At 40.8% G+C, this 24797-nt stretch overlaps 1 protein-coding gene across 11 annotated transcripts in view; it reads right to left on the bottom strand.

Moving 5' to 3' along the window:
* CLASP1 (cytoplasmic linker associated protein 1) overlaps positions 1–24797 on the bottom strand; it is a 506270-nt gene that overhangs the window by 170919 nt on the left and 310554 nt on the right. For all 11 annotated transcript variants that reach the window (XM_033944379.1, XM_033944384.1, XM_033944387.1 and 8 more), the window contains exon 22: positions 85–188. In XM_033944379.1, the coding sequence (XP_033800270.1) occupies positions 85–188 (104 nt within the window). The remainder of the gene's footprint in view (positions 1–84; positions 189–24797) is intronic.

Genomic DNA, 24797 nt, shown 5'->3' with positions numbered 1-24797 from the left:
TTTATGGCAAAGAACTCGTTTTGTGGAGTATTTTCTATCAATGAGTTGCTGCACTGCCTATATTGATTAGACATTTGTTCTTACCAGTGCATCAGCAACAGCAGTTTCCAAGTCTGTGCTTGTACTGAGGACCCTCATGGCATTCACAGAGCCAGGAATTCTGCCAGACTGCCCCAGCCCAAAGCGGTCTGCAGCAAAGGATAGAAAGCAATTAATTCCTACTTAGTGGGAACAGTAACAACAGTGCCCACAGTCAATCTAAAGAAGTAAGTCACATCAATGCTGGTATAATTTAACTAAAACCTGTAAAGATTTGCATATTCTCTCCAACACTCACTTAGTACTGTTCTCAAAATATATTCATTTATTTTACATCTAAAATCTAAGGAGCCTTGTAAAGAAATCACAACACTGGAAGGAGGTTTAAATAAGTTATCAACTGAGGTTTAACATCTATTTCTTCTTTTTCATATAGCTGAAAATAAATTATGTCTAACTAGAAAGAGAAAACATCACGGAAAACTAAACAAATGTGTCTCCCAATAGAGAATGACACGGTGACAAAATTCACCACCGTTCCCGTCCCCGCGGATAACCATCTTCATGTCATTCTTTAAGGAGAGAGGGAAGAATCAGAGTATGAATGGCCACAGCCACTAACCCGCAAGCTTTGCTTTGAAGAATGCTGATGTAGAAGGACTGAGGTTGAAATAGACACTAAAAAATGACATGGGATTATTGCCCGCAGTTATCCGCGGGGACGGGAACGGTGATGAATTTTGTCACCGTGTCATTCTCTATCTCCCAACAAAGAATCACTTCAATTGTTCTGTTACAAATATTTATTCCAAATTTAGGATAGTGAGCTTTCTCCTGGAGGAGAGAGCGAGACCAGAAGGCTTTGAGCATGCGCAAATGCTCAAAGCCAGTCCAGCCCAGCCCAGCCCAGAAGAAGGAGGATCTCCGACGCACCGCCCAGCCGCGCCAGAAGAGGGAGGATCTTCGGGCACCGGCACTGGTGCCGTCGGGTAAAGGGTGCCATTGAATGCTCGGGAGGGGGGAAAGTAGGATCGTGGTAGAGGGGGGGCAACGCGAGCAGGGGGGAGGGGATGCTGGTTCGCAGGGGGGGAAGCTGATCGCGTGGAGGGGTTTGGAACAGCGTCGGATTCCTCAAGGGGGGGGGAGAATGGAGCAGCGCCGGTAGCCTCGTGGAGTGGGGGAAGGAGGTGGAACCAATCAAAGCAGTTTCCCTTACTTCCTATGGGGAAACTTGCTTTGATATACGAGCAATTTGGTTTACAAGCATGCTTCTGGAACGAATTATGCTCGTAAACCAAGGTTCCACTGTATTTGCATGCACTGCTTTCATTGTATGCTTTTTTTTTCAAATTCTTTATTCATTTTTCATCTTACCTCAAGTACACAATATTACATCAATTGAATCATACACATCACTTGAAGTTCTTTCCATTATCATCTTAAATACATAAATTATCTCCCTCCCCAACCACCCTTCTCACAAATATTGTAATAAAAAAAATCATACATGTGTTATATTCATAAATATTGATTAAACCTGTGATATAATTATATACCACCCCGCTTCCTATAATTATAATTATACTTTCAGTGTATAAAGGCGTCTAATCATTACAATAAGTTATCAATGGCCCCCAAATTTTTTAAAAATTATTATAATTCCCTTTTTGTATGGCAATTGTTCTTTCCATTTTGTATATATGGCACAACGAATTCCACCAGAAGGTGTAATTAAGTCTTGTGTAATTTTTCCAATTTCTGGTAATATGGCGACTTCTGTCATTATTAATAAAAGTTTATTATTATTTGATGAAATTTGACTTTTTATTGTCATTGACGTCCCAAATAGGATTGTATCATATGATAGAGCTACATGGTTTTCTAATAAACAATGAATTTGTGACCAAATTGATTTCCAAAAGGCAATAATTACAGGGACAAAAGTATAATAAATGATCTAAAGTCCCTGCTTCCAGATTACAATGCCAGCATCTATTAGACTTAGAGCTATCCAACTTTTGTAATCTAACTGGGGTCCAAAATGCTCTATGCAACAAAAAGAACCAAGTTTGTCTCATAGATGCAGACATTGTACATCTCATTCTCCAAGACCAAATTCGTGGCCATTGAGTTCAATAATTTTATTGAATATTATAAATAATATACAGAAAGCAGTTCAAGTACATGAAAATTGAATAAGAAATATTGATGTAGAAACAAAAGAAACCGTAATTGCATTCATTTGCATATAACAAATTATTAAGAAGCATTCAGAGTATTTGAAACTGCTAAGAAAAGAAATAGAAAGGGTAGATAAGCAGAGAGGATGAAGTAAAAGAAAAAAGAAAGTGAGGATGAAGTAAAAGAAAAAAGAAAGGTAAAGAAGGAGAAAGAAAGAGGGAGAAAAAGAGAGGGGTAGAAGTGTCTACGAGGCAGAATGAACATATGAATCCAAGAACGACCAAGGTGATTTATTTCGCATCAATTTTGTAGAGAAACGAGATATCATGTTTTTTTCATATGCATATGATTCGAATTTATGGTACATGCTCAAAGAGTTCCACCAAAAGGTGTAGTCTAGTAATGTAGATGATTTCCAATTTTTTAAAATGTGCATAAGAGCTGTCACAAACATGGTGTCAATGAGTTTGGGAGGACAGTTTGATAGTGCGAAGCAAGGGTGTTGAGAACGAAGGATTATAATGTCCATGGAAATAGGTTCTGAACATTTGGTAATAGATTTTATGGTGTCCCAGATACGAATCCAAAAGGAATGAACCATAGTACAGTGAAGAAGCATGTGATCAAGAGTTCCAGGCTCTTTCAAACAGTTCCAACAGGTAGGATCTTGTTTCAGTTTCGCTTTCCACATTCGAAACGGAGTCCATACTGCATTCCACATAACAAAGAACATTGATTGCGAGACTCTTGAGGATAATAGAGGACGATTTGTAGATGACCAGAAGAGTTCCCAATCTATTTCAGAAAGCTTGGTCTTTAAGATAGAGCCCCAGTGGTTCATGGATTGAGGCGTAAAAGTGAAGGTGTGATCTCTTAAGATACTATAAAAAAGAGATATCGCCCTACCTTTCAGTAAAGCCAAGGTAGACCAGTGACGAATAGTTTGATGAGAGGTCATAAAGTCAGGGCGCCCTGAATTCGTGGCCATTGAGATGCAGAAATTTGATGCTTAATCTCAATGCTCCAAATGTTTCTAAGACCAGTCTTTGGTTTTATATTCATAAATCCAGATATCAATTTATACCACTGTGCGGCCTGGTGTCCAAGAAATCTGCCTGAAAGCATAAGAATTCCAGCCTATGCTAATTGGTAAAATTTTTTCCATTCAGGGAACCCCTCCTGAATAGTCTGCTTCAGCTGCAATCATTTAAAGCTTTGTGATTTGTTTAGACCATATTTATGTTGCAACTGTGAAAAATCAAGTAGTTTACCATTTAAAATAACATTACCTAAAGTCCGTATGCCTGCAATAATCCAATGCTTCCATACGATTTTAAAACTGCCAATTTGAATCTTGGAGTTAAGCCTTAAAGATTGATTTCTTGATTTGTGTATTGGATTTGGAGTTAAATTACTGACATAACACAATGTTTTCCATGTATCCATCAATATTCTGTTCTCTTTATATTTTCTAGGCATCTTAACACTGAGAACATGAGATAAGTTTATAGGAAACATGAGTCGCCATTCCAAATGCAACCAATCTGGGATATTTTCCATGAGCTCTGGGAGGACCCAATACATACCCTGGCGTAAAATATAGGCTTGATGATATCTATAAAAGTTTGGAAAATTTACCCCACCCTCTGCAATTGGTTTTTGCAAAGATACTAAGGCAATTCTAGGCATTTTACCCAGCCAAACAAATTTTGTAAGAATACCATTTAACTTTTATAAAAGGACCCTTGAAAAAAAACGTATCATACTCATTTGATAACAAACCACAGGCAATATCATCATTTTAATAGTTTGGACTCTTCCCTCACCAAGAAAGATTTAAAGGATTCCATTGCTCACACATTTCTGTTATTTTTTTAATAATAATTTTTCATTCTCTTTCATTGTGTCTTCCAGAGTATTTTTTATTCTAATACCTAAATACTTTAATCCATCTTCTTTCCATACAAATGAGAATGAATCAAATAAGCCTTTAGTACAATGCACATTAAGTGGAAGAATTTCTGACTTGCTCCAATTTATCTTATACCCTGAAAATTTTCCAAATTTCTCTATCAACTCAAGCAAGCATGGAATGGTAATTTCTGGATTTCTCAAATAAAGCAGTATATCATCTGTATATGCAGAAATTTTATATTCCCAATCTGTACGAGGAATACCTTATATCCCCTTTGCTTGTTGAATAGCTAATAACAAGGGTTCTAATACAATATCAAAAAGCAAAGGAGATAATGGACAGCCTTGTCTAATCCCCTCTGCAAATTAAAACACTCTGATAAAATATTATTAATGTACAATCTTGCAGCAGGGGAGGTTTACAACGTCTGAATCATTTGTATAAATCCTGAACCTATACCAAACCAATCTAATGCTTGATACATGAAAGTCCATTCAACTTGATCAAAGGCTTTCTCCACATCCAAAGAGACAGAGAAAGCCGGATCAATCATGGCTTTTGTTAAATTTAACATATGAAAAGCCAATCTGATATTGTTAGAAGAATGTCTCTTAGCAACAAATCGCGTTTGGTGCATATCAATAATAAAAGGGAGAGCCTTAGCCAATCGTAAAGCCAATATCTTAGCTAAAAGTTTTCCATCAACATTGATTAGCGAGATAAGCATGTAGTTTGAAACCAAAGGGTACTTTGAAATGATTTATAAAACTCTACTGTGAAACCATCACCACCTGGAGCGGATCCAACTCTAAGAGACTTCAATGCTATTTCTAATTCTTTTAGTGATATAGGCTCCTCTAAACTTCTTTTATATGTTCAGGAACCTTCGGTCCAATAATTAGATTCAAAAATTCTAACCCATCTTTTTCCCTATCTCCATAAGGCTCATTAGAATATAGGTCTTTATAAAAATTTAGAAACTGACTTAAAATATTTTCAATTTTAGTATGTGTCTCTCCATTTTCATCTTTTATTGCAATAATTTTTGTTCTTCTTTTCTTTGCTTTAAGATAGTTTGCCAATAATCTTCCCGCCTTATTTGAGTTTCCATAATACAGAGTTTGTTGCTGAAGCGAGTCTGTCTGATGAGACCAGCGAGATAGGAGAATATTGAAGGGGGTCTCATGTGTGCCCTGATCCAAGGGACCATCTCTATGACTGCCAACATCGACCCCAAGACCTGAAAAATAATGCTATGCTGTCATAGCCAAACTCAGTAACAGGTCTAATATCTGCTTATGGAGCCTCTGTCTTCATGGCTCTAGAAGAAAAACCTGGCCTACAGACATGTTGAACAGAACTCCCAGGTACTCCAAGCACTTGGTCAGCTCTAAGTGGTTCTTCTTGTAATTGACTATCCATCCTAAGTCCAAGAGTTGGATTACTCTCGAGACTGCCAGTTCACCCTCTTCCTTGGACGAGGCCCTGATTGATCAATCATCCAAATAGGGGTGTACTTGGATCCCTACCTTGTGCAGATGCGCTGCTACAACTACCATTACATTGATAAAGGTGTGAGGTGCTGTGGCATGGTCAAAGGAGAAAGAGTAGAACTGGAAATGTTACTCCAGTATATGGAACTGCAAGTACCTCCTGTGAGCTGGAAAAATGGGAATGTGGAGAGGCCTCCATCACTGAGGGAGGCAAAACATTCCCCAGGTGCTACTGCCACAATGACAAACTGAACAGTCTTCATAAGGAAGCACGGTACTTTCAGTGCAGCATTGACCAACTTGAGGTCCAAAATTGGCCTCCAGTCATCTGAGACTCTTTGGCCCTATGAAGTATATGGAGTATCTACCCAAGCCCGAATCTTCATCCAGAACTGGCTCTATGTCATGAAGTTCCATGAGCCTTTGCACCATTGCCTGGACTCAGAGAACTCTCTCCAGCCAGCCAGCCAGCCAGGGAATCTAAAAAGAGATCCAGAAGGGGGGGCACAGAACTTGATCTTGTAACCTTCTCAAACAACTTCCAGGATTCAATGATCTACATCTATCTGTGCCTTCTCCTATCAATTTTTGTAAATATCAAGCGGTTGTGAGGCAGACAGAGGCTTCAGAAAAAATTGCACCAAAAACAGCCCGAGACTTTTTTTGAAAAATAAAAAAACACTGTAGGGGATAGAAATGACTTTTTGCCTCAGAAACTTCAAATAAACAACTCCAAACCAGGAAATCTTCAGCCTGCCAGTTGGTCCGATCCTGTCCAAGACTTCCATCCTCATGGAATCTCAGAGTATGATTGGGGGGGGGGGGGGAGGGAATAGGCAGCTGGCTTCCTGATACCCTGAGGGTTCTTACTCAGGGCACCTATAGCCTGCACTCAAGCCTTTGAAAAATTCAGAAGGCGAGGTGGTTCCCAGGGGAACGGACACCAAGCCCTGAAGTAATGCAAAGAGGGCTGGCACAACAGATTTAATAAATACAACCAGCAACACTAAACTATCTATACATGTAGGAGAAGAAAAGATAAGCCACTCAGTCCTAGGTTCTTCAAATTAACTTATCACCAGAGGGGCAATTTTCAATAATAATTTTAAGATAATTATAGCTTTATCCCAAGTTCTTATCAATGTACCTTTCAAATGTCAAGTTACATAACAGCAAAAATAGATATCTGGCATGGGTTAGGTTTATATAAGAACCAGTAAATATGTTGAGAAACAGACATCTAGGATTATATGTGAACAATTGGTACAATACAAATTAACAAAAACAGTCTGGAATAACACAAGAAAACTCAAAGGGCTCCTTTTATCAAGGTGCGGTAGACGGTTAACGTGCGGAATACCGCGCGTTCAACTGCCTGCTGCGCTAGTCGCTAACGCCTCCATTGACGAGGCATTAGTCTTTTGGCGTGCTGCGGGGATTAGCGCATGATGAAATGTCTGACGCGCTAACCCCCGTAGCGTACCTTGATAAAAGGAGCTCAAGATAACAAAGGAGGTATTCCCCAAAAATCCAAACTATGAAAGAACCTCGTTTGTGAAAAAAGCCCAAGAATTGAGAAAATATTTATATGTGTATGAGTTTCAGTAACCGGGAACCCAAAATGACTGAGAAATCCCCACAGAATCTCACGTCAACTATCCAGCTAAGTAAATTTTAAATATGATCTTTTTCCAGTAGTTTTAATTGCCCTGGGATTATTTATTTCTTGAAAAATTTGCTTTGGACTATTTTATCACAATAGCAGCACTAACAAATAAACAAAAAAAAAAAGTGAGAGTTAACAGTGTAACATTTTTTGCTTGATCTTCAAAGTTCCATGAGATTCTGTGGGGATTTCTCAGTCATGTTAAGTTTCGGTTACTGAAACTGTCTTATACATATAAATATTTGTTGGTATTTTTTCACAAATGAGGTACTTTTGTGATTTGGTAACAGAAACAGTCAACATACAGTAACATCTGTACAAAAAAAAAGACAATTCTGCAAATGATAATGGAATAAAGACAACATGTATATTATAAACCAAAACAGAATGTTTGCTACTGCTGATGGCACCTAACTGGAAGTTGGCATGAGCCATGAAACACTCTGTATATAAAGTCTTCTCTCATCAGCAGAATCAGATGGCTCCTAAGGTACCAGGTGATCCACTTCCAATTCATATGTTTGTTATCCTTTGATATAATGCTTCTTCTGGCACATAGGCTGAAGCTATCCAAGTACTGTGAGATTTGAGGTATTAAGTATTTTTATTGGAAAATACAGGGCTATTAATCTAATATACATGTCTCTGTTTTATTACTGTACACATAATTTATAAATCACCCAAAATGGTAGATGGACAGTCCTGAAATTCTTAAACTACAAACTGCTGTAAGACAGACGTATAAAAATGTCAAAAATGTCTAAAAGTTCACGCAGTTGTCTCCTTTACCTGCTTTTCAAATGCTTTCCAGTGGAACTGACAAAAAATTGCCATAGGTAAAACAGGGGAAAAATGTGTACGAGAATCCTTAAGTTTTGGTTTATAATAGTAATAATCAATACCACCCCAGGAAGTACATTGCCAGTTAAAGGCCTGATCTGGTTTTTGCCAGTCAGTGCTTTAATCGTTAACATTCTATCCATCAGTGATTATTGATTATATAATCAGAATGACTTTATATTAATAAATTAAGTTCCAAAGCTAATTTTAAGAAATGAAAAAGCCTCTGTGGCATTTCTGCACACATGTGAAATTACTAACTTGTGGACAATTCACAGTTACGTCTACGTATAAAGGGTAATGTGGCCTCTAAAACGCTTTGTCCTAGCTGGCCAATTTTTTGTTTTATTTTTCCTATTTCTTCAAAAATTCAATTAGAACATGTGCTCTTTTTTCAATGGCATTGCCCACATAGTTTGTAAATGTGTAACATTAATGCAGTTTAAAAAAATTCAATAACTTAAAAGCATATACCAAAAGATAAACAAAAACAACAACAACAAAAAAGCCATGCTAGCCACTGGCTGACATTATAACATTAAAATGGCCATAAGATGAGAATTTGCAAAGCACAGTCATGCAGTTAAGCACTTGTTCACCTGACTGCCCAACAGACTCAGCAGTGGAGAGAGCACTAGTAGACCGGGAATGACGTCGAGAGGCTGTAAGTAAAGGAATGGTAACACCCACAAGGTTAACACAGAGAAATCCAGCAAACAGTGCCACGATCCATAAAGGGAGGTGAGAGAAACAGACATGACCTAGCAGCAACACTGTGAGCAGATAGACCAACTATGAATGGACAGGAAGCAGGGCACAATCTCCATCAGTAACCTTAGAACATTTTTCTCACCTAGATATAAACACATGAGGTCTGGAAACTTGGAACTTCTGGGTTGTTTGTCTTTAAGTAGTCCAAGCACTTTTTATATGATGTGTGACTCAAAAAAGTCAGTTCATGGTACCTACTGCAGCTATAGATACTCTTAGCATAATTATGGGGGTGGAGAAGTAAGGCCCTTTTTGTCCTCTAAGTAGGCAGGTACAGAACCTCTCTTGATGTATCCTTTTAGAGCTGTACCGAAAAACATATTTTACAATTTGGATGAATAAGAATAATGAAAAATATTATTCAGCCAAATACAAATACTGAAATACAAATAATGGGCATTGAGTTTCAACATAATAATAAAAGAAGCAACCTGAAATCAGGTGAGATTTAGCAAAGTAGAAACCCTGATACGAATAGTTTGTCTTCAAATTTAAATCATTATTCGGCTGAATACAAATAATATATTTGGGGCTGAATTGAATCAAAAATGAATATTCAGTACAACCCTATTCTTATCATATGTCAATGAATTCAAAGTCTGTAGCAATAAGACAGAAGCCTAAGAGCAAATGAAGCTTCTACTATTGCCCCAAAAGCTAGACTGAATTCACTCACTGCTTAGTTGGGATTCAAAGAAGCAGTAAAAAATATTTATAAGTAACATTCACATCTCAGGATTTCATAGAAGTCAAAATGTTCAGAAGACATTTCAAATCTGGTGACATCATATATAAAAAGTATGGGGGGAGGGTAATTTCCAGTACCAATGATTCACGTTAGTTAACTGATCATCCATTTTTGGCATAGAGGTTGAATAGCGCTGCCCCTAGACCTGGCTCTTATACATTTGGGAAACTTAAAAAGACACCAGCAGTTGGTATCAGTAAATCATCTTGAAAATAGACCCACATGCATTTCTTTTTACACTAGACACTGTGGCTTTATTGACAGGGCATATTTTATGTGTTAGCATGCAGAATGCATACTCGGACTTACAAACATAACAGGTCTGATTTATCAATTGTTAACCCCAGTACAGTACAAGATAGTGATAGTGAAAGATCTGCTAGTGCTATTTGTGTAAAACCCTCAATCAGCTACATATAATTCACGTTTGCACCTGCAGTATTTATGCAGATAAATGTTTGAAAAGTTGATAAATCAGGCCCAGGGAGTTAGCCATAAAATCTTTCTTAAAACCTTTAAAAAAAGGTGTTTCCCGTTTTAGCAATAAACTCAAGATGCAGGCTACATGCTTCCTTAAGTCAAACCACACTGGATCAAGTAATAAAATGCAAAATAAACATGCCAATTCAGGTGGTGATTGTCAAACCACCCACTTCAGTGCAAAATTCACAGCTGAGATTTCAAAAGGATAGTACATGCATATTTTCTTCAAAAACCTATCACACATACTTTGATCCAATTCTGTATGAAGAATTTTCAAAGAAAATAATGATTAGAATTACTGTTGCATGCTATCGCTGTTAATAAGCATTAATAACTAGGTCCCACTGCAAACTACTATATGCTAGGAACTCTAGTTGAGTTTTAAAAATAGAATCTGTGTGTTATTTTTTAATCCCATCAGAAAGAAACCCCCAAGAATACCTCCACCAAATGATACTAAGATGCAGTAAGAGGCAATATTTTACCATATGATTTGGCAACCCATAGTATCTCAGTCCCCCAGTTTGCAAGCAGCTTTATTCCAATGGCCCAGGAGCACCCCCTCCTCAGATCCCAGACTCCCCACCCCCACCAAGACTCAAGCTCCACCCATTCTCCAAAAAGGCCAAGCTCCTTTAAAGAGCCTACCATATGAAACATTGGTGGACCAGAGGTTCTTTGGGTAGGGATTGATGGAGACAGGGGGTGGTCTGTCTGTTACATTTTGTAGCTGTTTTTATCCAGGAGAAAGTATCTCATGCATTTTCACTGTGAAATAATTTGTGCTCTACTGCCTTACGCTTTGATTTTACAATAGGCCATAAATTCCTTTGGTAAGCTTTCTGCCTACCTAGAAGGACAAGAAAATCACAGACAGGCCTCCCTTGGTAATGACATACAATCCAGAGCTGGAAAACTATCAGAAAAAGTTCAGTTTTTGCTATAATGGAGGTTTCCAACCCCCCGAACCCCCCTCCAACAGCAGCGCGAACACTAACCAATAAAGTGGGGGGTTGCCACCACAAACTCCCCCGTCAGAGCTCTTTAAAAATTACTTTTTCCCCCACGCGCTTCTGTCTTGCGCTGAATTGTCAGCGCGCTGATGTCTTGCGCTCCACTGTCTATGAACCGAATGGCACACATCCTTGTGGTATGACAAACTGCAGACTGTGCAAGCACATCTCAAAGGATCCCACAGTCACTCCTCATACAGGAAAAACATTCAGCATAAAAGGATCCTTCACATGTTCATCTTCTAATCTGGTATACACCATTCAGTTCAAAGAGGCATGTTACATCGGTGAAATAAGTCAATAAGCCAAATGCTAAAAACCAGAATCAACCTATATAGATCTCATATTAAGAATTGCAATATCAACCAGGATGCCACCTCTGTTGAACAACACGATGGAAAAACTGACCATTGCACCAATGATTTTAAGGTGAGAATGCTAAAACAGAACTTTAAAACAATCCAAGAAAGTAAAACCTTTGAAATCAAAAGAAGACACCTACCAGACAAGACTTAATAGAGACATTTAAAACTGCTCTGTCACCTTTCTGTCTCCTGCCCCCCCCCCCCCTTCCTATCTCCAAAATGCTTTCATGTTTTCCTTATATATACTGATATTTGTCAACATTTGCTTATTTCTGAAGATCCTACTTCGTTTCCCCCCCCCCCCAGTTAGAGGTTGTAAACTGAAAAAACACCATGAACACCTTCTTTCACATCAAGCAGCATTGTGGGGTAAAGACCTAGATCAACTACTTTCGCCCACTACTTATGAGGAATTCAGAAAACATCTAAAAACTCAACTGTTCCTAAAGTATCTAGACAACTGACCTACTCATCTTCTTTCTCCTCCTATTAATCTCTTTCTCCTCAACAACGCATTTCCGGTCCTATTAACTCTCCTCTTCCCCCCTCTTAAATTCAATCAATTTGTACCTCGCTTAATCTATTGTAAACCGCATAGAACTTAATGGTATTGCGGTATATAAACTGTTATTATTATTATTATCATCATCATAAAATGCATTGAGTTAGTCCAATAAAAAAAGGTATGTCCTTATTTCCTTTGTTTTTTATTTCTTTATATTGCCTGCCTAGAGAAGTTATGTGGCAAACAAACATGAAACTTAAGGGAGCTACGTGATGTTCCTTATTTGGGGAATCTTTCCTGTCCATTTACGTGACTCAAGAAATGCACATGTGTTATTGATAAGAACTTTGTGGAAACAATAAAAAGGATCACAATACCAGGGAGCAAGAGATTCCTGATTCAGATGTACGGACTCTCCCGCAAGGCCTTGTGAAGCATCTGTCAGTTTTATAACTGTGTATATGTGTGTTTATTGCTCCCTCCTTTCATTCACATGGAAGGATAGAGCCAGGTGTGTTTTCTTGTTTTGGCTCAGTGGGTAATTAGCCCCCAAGGGGTCAAAACCCAACAGGAGCAATGCCGGATTGTTCCTGCCAAGTAAGACGCTGTCCTCAAAATGGCGCCTCTTGTGACTACAGCCTTGGGGATGGGGCATTAACCAGGGGGTGGTCCTACTCTGCTGGCCCAGGAACACTATCCCATGCAGTAAAATAATCTCAGTTAAAAGCAGTGGTTATTTTATCACAACTTCTAGGCCCTAATGCAATTTGCAGTGCAACACAGCAAATTGTGTTATGGTATTTCATAGTAATTAGATGCAAAACATGTAACCTGCAGTGACTTAAATATTGTTGTGATAAACTTGGTCAAGCTGTGGTAGGGACTATTTAAATCAATAGAGAAATAATGCAACTTAAATCCCTAACAAACACAAACTCAAAAAGACGTACTGCATAGTAGATTTAGCAGAAAAGCCCCATTCACACTATCTCATCAAAAATAAATCGAACATGACAGAAACTGATAATGTATACAAAAAACGGAGAAAACAGACCTCATACATGGCCGGCCGGGACTATACAGTACCCTAAGCCAGTGATTCCCAACCCTGTCCTGGAGGAACACCAGGCCAATCGGGTTTCCAGGCTAGCCCTAATGAATATGCATGAGAGAGATTTGCATATGATAGAAGTGATAGGCATGCAAATTTGCTTCATGCATATTCATTAGGGCTAGCCTGAAAACCCAATTGGCCTGGTGTTCCTCCAGGACAGGGTTGGGAACCACTGCCCTAAGCTATCCGTATCATCACTGGTCTGAAAAAACGCCATACATTTATATCATCAATTTTTCATTTCATTCATTCATACCAACTTCATTTTTCATTTTCTGTTCTCATAATTATGTGCAGAGGAACAAGAGGTTAAATCTGCAAAAATATAACACCAATGGCTACAGCCTGGAGTAAAAAGTGATTATCAGTTCATATAAGGTCTAATTAAATGTGATGTGAACAAGCAAGGCAAACTTATCTTCAAATTGCATCTCTCAGATGCTTTTTCATACAGCTTCTTTCCGACAGAAAGCACTTCTGTTTCGCCTTATCCCAGGCTACATCAGGGGATGTTCTGGACCAAATTCCTCAACCACTTCCCCTCCATTCCCAAGCTTGCAGACTCTGAAAACAATTGGCACAACTGGATCGCCCTCTCCAAGTCTACCTACCACTCCCTCGCCCCCCAAACCACTAAATCCATCACCTATCCCCATAAAGCCCCTTGGTACCTTCCACTCCACAGAGACCTGAAACAAAAATGTCGAGCCTTAGAGCGAAAATGGAAAAAAATCCAAATCCCCATCTGACAGACAGGCCTGGAGAGTCAATATCAAGCTCTACAACTCAATATTAAAAAAAGCAAGGAAGAACTTCTATGGAGACAAGATCTCCAAATCCAACAACCAGAATAGCACACTGTTCAACATTTGGCGCTCCCTAACCACTAAAAATGACTCCACCTTTCTCCACTCATCTCCTTCAGCCGAGGTCCTAGCAAAATTCTTCAATGATAAGATCTCTACCTTAAGGCGCTCCTTCCCACCCGCAGTCTCCTACAACTCTCTGGTGCCCCCCGAACCCAACCCCACCCTAACTGCTCTCAACCCCATCCCTGCCGACAGATCCTGGACTGCCTTCGAGCTCATATCTGATTCTCAGACCCTTAAACTCTGCCTCAAGTTAAAATCATGCAACTGCATCCTGGACCCATTCCCCTCCTACCTATTTGAGAAAATCCCCACACAGGCCATCACATCTCTTACCAAACTCATAAATTCTGCCCTATTATCAGGCCTATTCTCCACTGAAATGGGACACATCGCACTGACCCCTTTACTGAAAAAAGCTGACCTAGACCCCTCCATACCATCCAGCTATTGTCCAATAGCAAATATCCCTCTCCTCACCAAGCTGCTCGAGTCTATCATATCTACCCAGCTCTCTTCCTACTTAGAAAGATTCTCTATTCTCCTACCTTACCAATATGGCTTCAGACCCAACTTCTGCACCGAATCCCTGTTGGCCTCTCTAATCTCTAAGGTTCAGCAACTGCATTCTCGTAACAAGTTTGCTGTTCTTCTACAATTCGACCTCTCCGCAGCTTTTGACGTTGTCCACCAAGACATTCTAATTTTCCAACTCTCCGAGATAGGCATTAGCTCCATAGTTCTTGATTGGTTCTCCAAATTCTTGCGCTCCCACTCTTACATGGTTAACATGAGCGGCACCTCATCCTCCCCCTGGACCCCGACTTGTGGTGTCCCGCAAGGTTCACCCCTCTCCCCAATCCTCTTTAACATTTACATGTCCTCCCTGAAACTACTCCAACTTTTCCCCCTTGAAACTCTTTACACTTATGCTGATGACATCCTCGTCCTCCTCGAGACCGACTCGAACCTCACTAACCTCTCTACGAACATATCCTCATGCATAACGAACCTCCAATCCTGGGCATTCACAATGCAAATGAAACTGAACGAGTCCAAAACAAAACTCCTTTGGCTCGGCCCAAAATTAGACCATTTACCCTCCTCCATCCCATTGTCCTTCGGCTCCTCATTACAGCTCGAGTTCTCAAGCAAAGTTCTGGGTGTCACCTTAGACTCTTCTCTCTCCTTCAACGACCATCTCCAATCCTTGGTAAAAAAATGCTTCTTCAGCCTTCACATGCTAAGGAAAGTCAGACCCTATTTTCACCAAAAACACTTCGCAGTCCTAGTACAATCCATCATCCTCTCCAGATTGGACTATTGCAATTCTATCTACCTCAGCCTAACCAAGAAAAGCCTCCACAGACTTCAGCGGATTCAGAATGCCGCGGCTAAGCTTATTTTCGCGAAAAGCAAATTTGATCACGTCTCGCCACTCCTGTCTAAGCTCCATTGGCTCCCAGTAATCCCCAGGATCCACTTCAAATGTGCGTGCCTAGCCTACAAGATCCTACATGGCATCCTTCCTGCCGTTATCCCTCTATCCTGGAACTCCCCAACCCCTACCTCCTCCAGATCCTCCCAAACTCTTAAACTATCCTTCCCTTCCACAAAAGGTATTTCCCATGCAGGCAAACTTGGGTCATCCCTCCCCTTTAGAATCACTGAGATCTGGAATAACCTCACTTCCCCGCTCCGAACCCGGCCCGGCACTCCACCCTGTTCCCCCTCCCTCCCAGGCTCTGCACCCTGTCCCCTCTCTCTGTCCTGTTCATTGTACCTCCTCTTTACTGATATCCTGCATGTCGCCGCACCTTCCCTATGACCTGTGTACCTGGAATCCCTGGTGGTCCAGAGGTGTAGAGAGCAGGAGTGAGCTTTCCACATTCCTATCCCGCTTCTGAGCTGTTCAGTGCCCTGAGTTCTGTCAGTTCAGCTATTCCGAACAGGAGTGCGCTTGGGCACTGCTGCTCAGCGCTGAATGGCTTCCTGCATAGCTGCGGTGAGTCTCATGAGAATTCGTGGGAGCCATTCAGGAAGCCACTCAGCAATGAGCTGCAGCGCCCAAAATGCACGTCTGCTCGGTACAAGACATAAAGTTAGCTTTCTTTTAAATGTAAAACCTAAAACTTCAAAGTGTTTGAGAAAAGACATTAGATCCAGATATAAATTGCTTCATGTATGCTTTGTTTCACAAATAGTTTTGGAGTTCAGCTACTGACACAAAAATTAATATTTAAAAAAATAACTCTATTGTATGCTTGATTCCAAGGAGCAGTGTGATTTCAACATCTGCATCAAACTCTGAGCTCAGAAAATTGGGCATATAGCAACTGCCATTTTTTTGTATCTTACCTTTCACCAATATCAGTGCTAACTCTGCATTCCAAAAATGATTAATCCATGATTAATTAAGCTATGTTGTTAAAAGTTTTAAATACCATCATTTGCATCAATTTCCTATTTTTTTTATTACCTGCTGCAGGATTAGAGATAAAAAAATAATGAGAGGAAGAGTTCAATGAATTAGAATCATCACATTTCACATTTAAGGGTTTCAGTACCAAAATAAAATATTTCACGCACTGCTGAAACATGCGCAATAACAGAATTGACTGGAGGGAGAGCCAAGAGGAGAAAAGAAAAATAAAGCAAAAGGGAGAGCAAGCAAGATCATTCCACCTTGCACTGTGTCCTGAACAGGCAATCAGAAAGGGGCAAAGGCAAGCTCACCGTTAAAGTTCTGATGCCTGCGTGTACTCACCAAGTGGAGGAAAGCCCCGAGCAGGGCTTGTATCTCGACTGCTCTCGCGGCTGGTGTCGCGACTGCACCCCTGACTCATGCTGGGTCGAGGGATACGGCTGCTCCGTGCTAGCATGCAGCATGGAGGATTGTCAGAGAAGGCGAACAAGTTTATTAAAAGGACAGAAAGCTTTCCAAGCAAGTCACATGACAGCTTAATCAATTACATTGTTAGTTCGCATCTGCATCAGCCACTTCAAGTTTTTCAAAGAAGGTGGGGACCAGAAGCTGGACTACCTAGCCAAAAAGACATGTTTATCTGAATATACACTCCTATACTAAAACCTTTAGCAAAATTGATTTTAACTAGAAATCTGTATTTGGTTTCAGCAGGATATTCTGATCAAAATTTTGCAGAAAGCAATTAAGTTTCTTACAGATACCTTTCAGAAGGAAGAGCACATAAATTTTCAACTAAAAAATTCCAAACAAAATTGTAATCAGTTCTGGAACTTTGCAGAAGAGATACTTAAGGGTTTTCTCATTCTGTGCTTCATACTCATTTTATAATGTTATCCAAATAAAACTAACGAATCTCGGTGTTTTCACTTTAGTTATATCTCACCCTTGCAACATTTCTCTCTCACAGTCAGACAGCAGCACTCACACTTAACCCTCTCTCCTTCAGCTGCACTCTGAGCCCATCTCCTCTTTCCCTAGCAGCTGCCTGTCATTAGAACTGTGCACCAAGGCCTGCTCTGTCATTAGTATGATAGAAAGCTACAGGATAAAAACAAAGATGTAAATGAAGTACAGTGATACCTCGGTTTACGAGTGCACCAGTTTGCGAGTGTTTTGCAAGACGAGCAAAACATTTGCAAATTTGGTGCCTCGTAAACCAAGCTTGCCTCGCTGTACGAGCACCCCCCCCCCCCGAGAACCGGCACCCTCCCCCCTGCAATCCGGAACCCCCCCCCCCGCTGCCACCTGAGATCCCCCAACCCACCCGAGCCCTCTTCTTACTTCCTTCCGCATTGGCATCGCCGGCATCAGCATGTCCTGTGCCCGAAAATCTTCTTCCTGTGCCGGGCCTTGAGCATGCGCCTTACTTCCTATGGGGAAACTTGCTTTGATATACGAGCATTTTGGATTACGAGCATGCTCCTGGAACGGATTATGCTCGTAATCCAAGGTACCACTGTATTTACAAATGTTTTTAAATTAGTCTAGATCAGTGGATCTCCTCATGACACAACCAGCTAGTTGGGTTTTCATGCTATCCTCAATAAATACGAATTCATGAGATTTGCATGCACTGGAGGCCGTGTATGCAAATATAAACATGAATATTCAAATGAGGTTACAATAAAAACACAACTGGATGGGTTCAAAACTACTGATTTAGATGATTTTCCCAGTGCAGAAAATACTAATTGTATGTAACCCCAAAAATGAGGAAAAGCCATATATAAAATCACTTTTCTGAAAGTTATAAGCTGAATCGTTAACAAAACTGAAGCATTATTTGATAAAGCAAAGTTATTCACCTGTAGCAGGTGTTCTCCGAGGACAACAGGACAAGCATTCTCACATGAGTGCTGTCGTCTACTGATCCCCAATGCAGACGCTACTTAGCATACTGATCATTCCAGAAACTTTTGACAGGCCTGACCATGCATGTGCTCATGCCTTCCTATCCACTTGACTTGCGCGGTATCTGCAGTTAGTTGAAAAACAGGGCATAAGAATCCAGCTCCTAGGCGATATGGAAGAGTGTGTGAGAATACTTGTCCTGCTGTCCTCAGAGCACCTGCTACAGCTGTTTTTTTTACCTGTAACGTGTTCTCCGTGGAAATCAGGACAATGTAGACACACTGGTTTAATTCAGTCGCAGGCAACTGGTCCGGAACCACCCTCTCAAGCTTGTGCACAATCTTTGACAGCCAATCAGAAGCCGTTCTGTCTTTCCTATATTGAACATGAGCATCACCTCCTCAGTTATGTCATAAGAACATAAGAATTGCCATACTGGGACAGACTGAATGTCCATCAAGCCCAGTATCCTGTTGGCCAACCCAGGTTCCAAGTACCTAGCTAGAACCCAAATAGTAAAATTGATTTTATGTTCTTTATCCTAAGAATATGCAGTCTTCTATACCTGGTGTGATGAAGAATAATTCATTTCTTATCATCTTTTTTTGTTCAGGGAATGGAAGGAGGGAAGGTATGTCTGCATTGTCTTGATGTCCGCAGAGAAAACCTGTTTCAGGTAAGAAACATAGCTTTCTCCATGGACACAGGCCAATGCAGACACACTGGTGACTCCATAGCCAAGGACTACATTTTAGGAAAAAAATTAATTTGGAACTGAAGTAGTCCGAAGTTGTTGAAGGGTGGAGGTGGAAAGCTAAAGTAAACAGAGACTGCAAAACTGATTGTCCAAATCTGCTATCAGTTCTGGAAGTAATATCCAAAGCAGTGATGTTTAGGGAAAGTATGAAAAGAAGACCATGGTTGCTTTGCTATATCATTATAGGAAACTCATCTGAGATGAACTGTTGTAGTAGAAACTGCTCTTAATGAATGAGCCTCTATTTTTCTTGGAGGAGGAAGGTGTGATTGCCGATAACAAGTTGAAAGAGCACGCTTGGATACTGGTTGACCTAAATGAGAAGAATAATACAAAAGGAACAGCTATGATGCTGTCCTAGGTGTACTGATACTTTGCAAGTAGAACAACAAAGCTCTTCTGCAATCCAGAGTATGAAGAGTAACTGCTGCTGGATCAGTATGAGGCTTTGTAAAGAAAATTGGAAGGATAATTTCTTGGTTTAAATTAAAAGGAATAACTATGTTTGGAAGAAATTTTGGATGAGTCCGAAGGACTACTTATGTGGGGAAAAATCTGGTGTATGACGGATAATGGACGAGTGCTTGGATCTCACTAATTCTGCTCACTGATGTAATAGTAATTAGGAAGAGAGTTTTTCATGTGAGAAATTGTAGAGAAGTAGATTCTAGAGGTTGTATCAAAAGCAAATTAAGATCTCAAACAGGTACAGTGAAATGGAGGACACAAATGCATGAATCCTCTGAGAAATCAATGAACCATAGAATGTGCTGAGATGGGTTTAGTGTCGTAGTCAGCACAGTTTGTTGAAAAAGCTGCTAAATGAACTTTGACTGACATTTACATCTAGTGTAGGAAAGATGCCAGAGGTAATGTAGAAGTTGTGGAAAAGAACAACGATATGGATCCAGAGAATAAGATAAATACCAGGAAGAGAACTGTTTCCATTTGAGGGAATATGATTTCTGGGTAGAAAGTTTATGTGCTATTAAAACATCTTGGATTACTGGTGGGAGAGCTGATAGTGGGAACCTTTGAAGCACCAGGCCTTGAGAGTTAAAGCTGGACAATTGGGATGTATAAATTGTCCATTTTGTTGCAACAAAAGTATTGGATGGATATCTAATGGTATTAGGCTGTCAACAGAGAGGAGTGACAGCCAGGTTAACAAGGCCAGTCTGGGTGGAATCATGAATGACATTTTGGAGAATTCGTGACATGAGAGGAAGAGGAAAAGCATAGTAGAGATGAATTGTCCATCTGATATTGAAAGCATCTTGGTAGAGACTTCTGGATGAGGGGATTTTTGAGCAATAGAGGTCATATTTGGGATTCACATCTGAAGCGAAAAGATCTATTTTTGGCCTTCCCCAGCGATGAAAGAGTGCTTGAGCTGTTGGAGGTGAAAGAGACCATTCTTGCAGAAGTAGAATTATGCTTAACTTGTTTGTTAATGTGTTTTGTACTCCTGGAATGTACACTGCTTGAAGAGAGGCTCATATTTGAAAAGTTCAATTTGAGTGAGATCCCAAAGTGAGTGAGATTCCATACCCTCTTGTTTGTTCAGATAAAACATGGTTACCAATACGAACAAAGAGTTCCAGTATATTGATATGAAGGTTTTTATTCTGCTGGAGACTATGGAGCCTGTATTTTGAACATAAGAACATAAGAATTGCCGCAGTTGGGTCAGACCAGTGGTCCATCGTGCCAAGAAGTCTGCTCATGCGGTGGCCCTTAAGTCAAAGACCAGTGCTCTAAATGAGTCCAGCCTCACCTGCGTACGTTCCAGTTTAGCAGGAACTTGTCCAACTTTGTCTTGAATCCCTGGAGGGTATTTTCCCCAATAACAGACTCCGGAAGAGTGTTCTAATTTTCTACCACACTCTGGGTGAAGAAGAACTTCCTTACGTTTGAATGGAATCTATCCCCTTTCAACTTTAGAGAGTGTCCTCTCGTTCTCCCTACCTTGGAGAAGGTGAACAACCTGTCTTTATCTACTAAGTCTATTCCCTTCAGCATCTTGAATGTTTTGATCATGTCCCCTCTCAGTCTCCTCTTTTCAAGGGAGAAGAGGCCCAGTTTCTCTAATCTCTCACTGTATAGAAACTCCTCCAGTCCCTTAACCATTTTAGTCGCTCTTCTCTGGACCCTTTTGAGTACCGTGTCCTTCTTCATGTACGGCGACCAGTGCTAGACGCAGTACTCCAATTGAGGGCGCACCATGGCCCGGTACAGTGGCATGATAACCTTCTCCGATCTGTTCGTGATCCCCTTCTTTATCATTCCTAGCATTCTGTTCAACCTTTTCGCCACCGCCGTGCATTGCGTGGACAGCTTCATCGACTTGTCGATCAGAACTCCCAAGTCTCTTTCCTGGGAGGTCTTTCCAAGTACCGCCCCGGACATCCTGTATTTGTGCATGAGATTTCTGTTACCGACATGCATCACTTGAAATGGTTGCGGTGAGCTCCTCAACCATGGGAAGAGGCATCTGTGGTTAAGATTAGGTCTCGATCTGGATGACGAAAAGGTGAACCTGAGAATATGTTTTTTGAAGACAGCTACCAATGAAAGCTGTATTTATTTGAGGTGTTAGCCAAATTTTGTGCCTTAAAGGTGGACTGTATTGGTTCCACTGATCCTTTAGACCAGGGGTGTCCAACCTGCGGCCCCATGAAGTATTTTGTGCAGCCCCGGTCGAAGGCGATGTAGTGTTTTCCTCTGCTGCCTCCTCTGTCTTGTTGCAGTGTTTGCGCGGCCCCAGAAAATTTTTTTTCAACCAATGCGGCCCAGGGAAGCCAAAAGTTTAGACACTCCTGCTTTAGACCACACTGTGACCTAGAAGTTTGAGTAGATGAATTGCTGAACAGGAAGTTGTCTGGAGGAGCAAAGAATATTAACTGACGGATTTTGATAGCATGCTCTTGAGGAAGATAAACTCTTGCTGATATTGTTTTGAGGTGAGCTCCAATGAACTGTAAGTGCTGAGTTGGGCTGTGCTGTAATTTTTTGACATTGATGATAAACCCCAGAGATATGAGTATGGATATTGTAGTTTGAATGGAATATAATAAATCCTGTTTTGATGGTGAAGAGATGAGCCAGTCGTCTAAGCAGGAACACAAACATGCCTTTTTTTCCTGAGAAAAGCTGCCACTACCACTAAGAATTTGGAAAAGTCTCTGGGCGCTACAGAAAGGCCGAATGGCAGGATTTTGTATTGAAAATGGTGATTTTGAAAAATGAATCTGAGATATTTCCAATGGTGAGGGTGGACTGGAATGTGTGTGTATGCATCTTTTAAATCTAGGGATGTGAGCAAAGAATTTGTAGGGAGGAGGGAAAACTTCTCTCTTTTTAGGAAGGAATTTAGATCTCTGAGGTCAAGTATTGGTCTCAAATCCTCAGTCTTTTCTGGGGATTAGAAAATAATGAGAGTAAAAACCCAGGTTGCGCTCCTGAGGAGGAACAGGAGTAATGGATTGATTGAGAAGTAGTGATTGAATTTCCTCTCTAAGAATGGGTGCTTGTGATGTAGGAGGAATTCTGGATTTTGGAGGGTTGTTCTGAGGAAGATGCATGAAATTTAGTTTATAGCCAAATTTTACTATCTGTAAAACTCATTTGTTGACTGTGATCTGATGCCAATTCACTGAAAAGTTTTGAATTCTGCTTCCAACTGGTGAACTGTCAAAAACTAGGATTGAGTTCTAGGGTAGAAAAAGAAGTTGCTGATTGGAATTTGCATTCTCTAGGTTTTTGACGTGAAAGAGGGTTGAGAAGAGATTCTTGAAGGAGGCTGTCTTGAATATGGCTGGTATTGCTTTTATAATTGAACTGAGAATAATAAGGTGGATAAAACTGATTCCTGGAGAATGGGTTAGGACATCTGCATTGAGAGAAAGTGTTTGAAGACGTAGATGTGGAGAGTTCTTTAATAGCTGTAGATTGATCTTTAACTTCAGAGACAGTATCCTGAACCAAATAAAATATTTCCTTTACAGGGAGCATCTGCTAAGTGATCTTGAAGGCCTTCTTGAAGACCAGATGCTCTAAGCCAAGCTACACGTCTGGCTGAAATGGATACTGTAAGTCTCCTCTATGTACCTCTCTGTCTTTCTCAGTTACTCCAAGCCTGCTACTCTAGCCTCAAGAGATCAGACCTGTTTCCTAAGTCTAGGAACTCTTTGCACCAAGCACACACATAAGACCTCTCACCAACTAGGAGATTATCAAATATGTGACAGTGCAAAAGACTGGATAGCCCCCATCTTGCTGCTGGACTGCTGCCTGCATCTTAATATTGGATTGGACTGCAGGACTTGGAATCAAGTTTATCATCGATATCCTTCACCGTTGATTGCAGTTTATTCAGCCAGTCTTCCAACACCATGGATACCATGCAGGACACCTCCTGTGCCCATGCGCTCATGGTTGCAGGTTCAGGAAAAGGGGCCTCTGCCATCTTGTTAACAGGTAGTTTTCCCGATTCTCGAGCGGTCTTGGGGGCTTTTGCAGGCATGCCTCTCTCTCTGCTCTTCAGAAAAAGGACTGTGGGATGCCCCTCGCCGCTCTATTACCCCTTGGATACAAAATATCCAGGAATTGAGTTGAATTAGCATGCATCACGTGACCGCCCCCCCCCCCCCCCCACACACACACACACACCTTCCTGCTCGTTCTTATGAGTAGTGAGGAATGTAGTGACTGATATTTTGAGTTAAGTGGATTTTCTTTTGGGGATTTACTAAGAAACAAAATAAGCTTCATTTGCCATACAGGTTCTTATTTATAGGACTCAGAGTCATCTGCTGCTTTACTGTATCTAGGGGACTGGACACTCTGGGCGTCTGTGTTGGTTCTATGTATAATTTTTGACATTATTCTGAGTTATGCTCCATTGTATTTACACTTTCCTAAGTTCGTATTGTTCCTTGTATGGTTTTGATGCTTCAATAAAGATATTTAAAAATAAAAAAAAACTGAACAAGCAGGAAAGCAAACAATCTCTCTGAGGAAAGAACAGCCTGACGTGTGTACTGCTTTGCAGATGATGCGAAACTACAGGTCTCAAAGAGTCAGGCAGGTAAGAAAATACACATGCATGTAAAGTCAGGCCTAGGGTTACCAGACGTCCAGATTTCGACATGTCCGGGGGTCTGGATGGCTTTTCAAAACCTGGCACTTTGTCCGGGTTTTGGAAAAGCTTCCAACAAATCGCCGTTGATTAGGAGGGCATCTGCGCATATATGGATGCCCTCCTGCCTGTCAAAAGCAGGCAGCGGGGGAGGGGGGATAGGGAGGGATTGGGGGCAGGACCAGGGCGGGGATGGGTGGGACTGGGCAGGCCTGAGGATGGGTCTAGGGATCCAAATTTTCCATTTGGAAAATCTGGTAACCCTACCAAAGGCTTCTGGAATGATCATTATGTTGGGCAGCACCTTCACCAGGGCTACATAGATGGCACCCACATGTAACATAGTAGATGACGGCAGATAAAGACCCGAATGGTCCATCCCGTCTGCCCAACCTGATTCAATTTAAATTTTTTAATTTTTTCTTCTTCGCTATTTCTGGGCAAGAATCCAAAGCTCTACGCGGTACTGTGCTTGGGTTCCTACTGCCGAAATCTCCGTTAAAACCTACTCCAGCCCATCTATACCCTCCCAGCCATTGAAGCCCTCCCCAGCCCATCC

Source organism: Geotrypetes seraphini, chromosome 5, assembly GCF_902459505.1.
Source record: "Geotrypetes seraphini chromosome 5, aGeoSer1.1, whole genome shotgun sequence".
Lineage (NCBI taxonomy): Eukaryota > Metazoa > Chordata > Amphibia > Gymnophiona > Dermophiidae > Geotrypetes > Geotrypetes seraphini.
The sequence above is the reverse complement of the archived record's forward strand: the minus strand, read 5'-3'. Positions and strand labels throughout refer to the sequence as shown.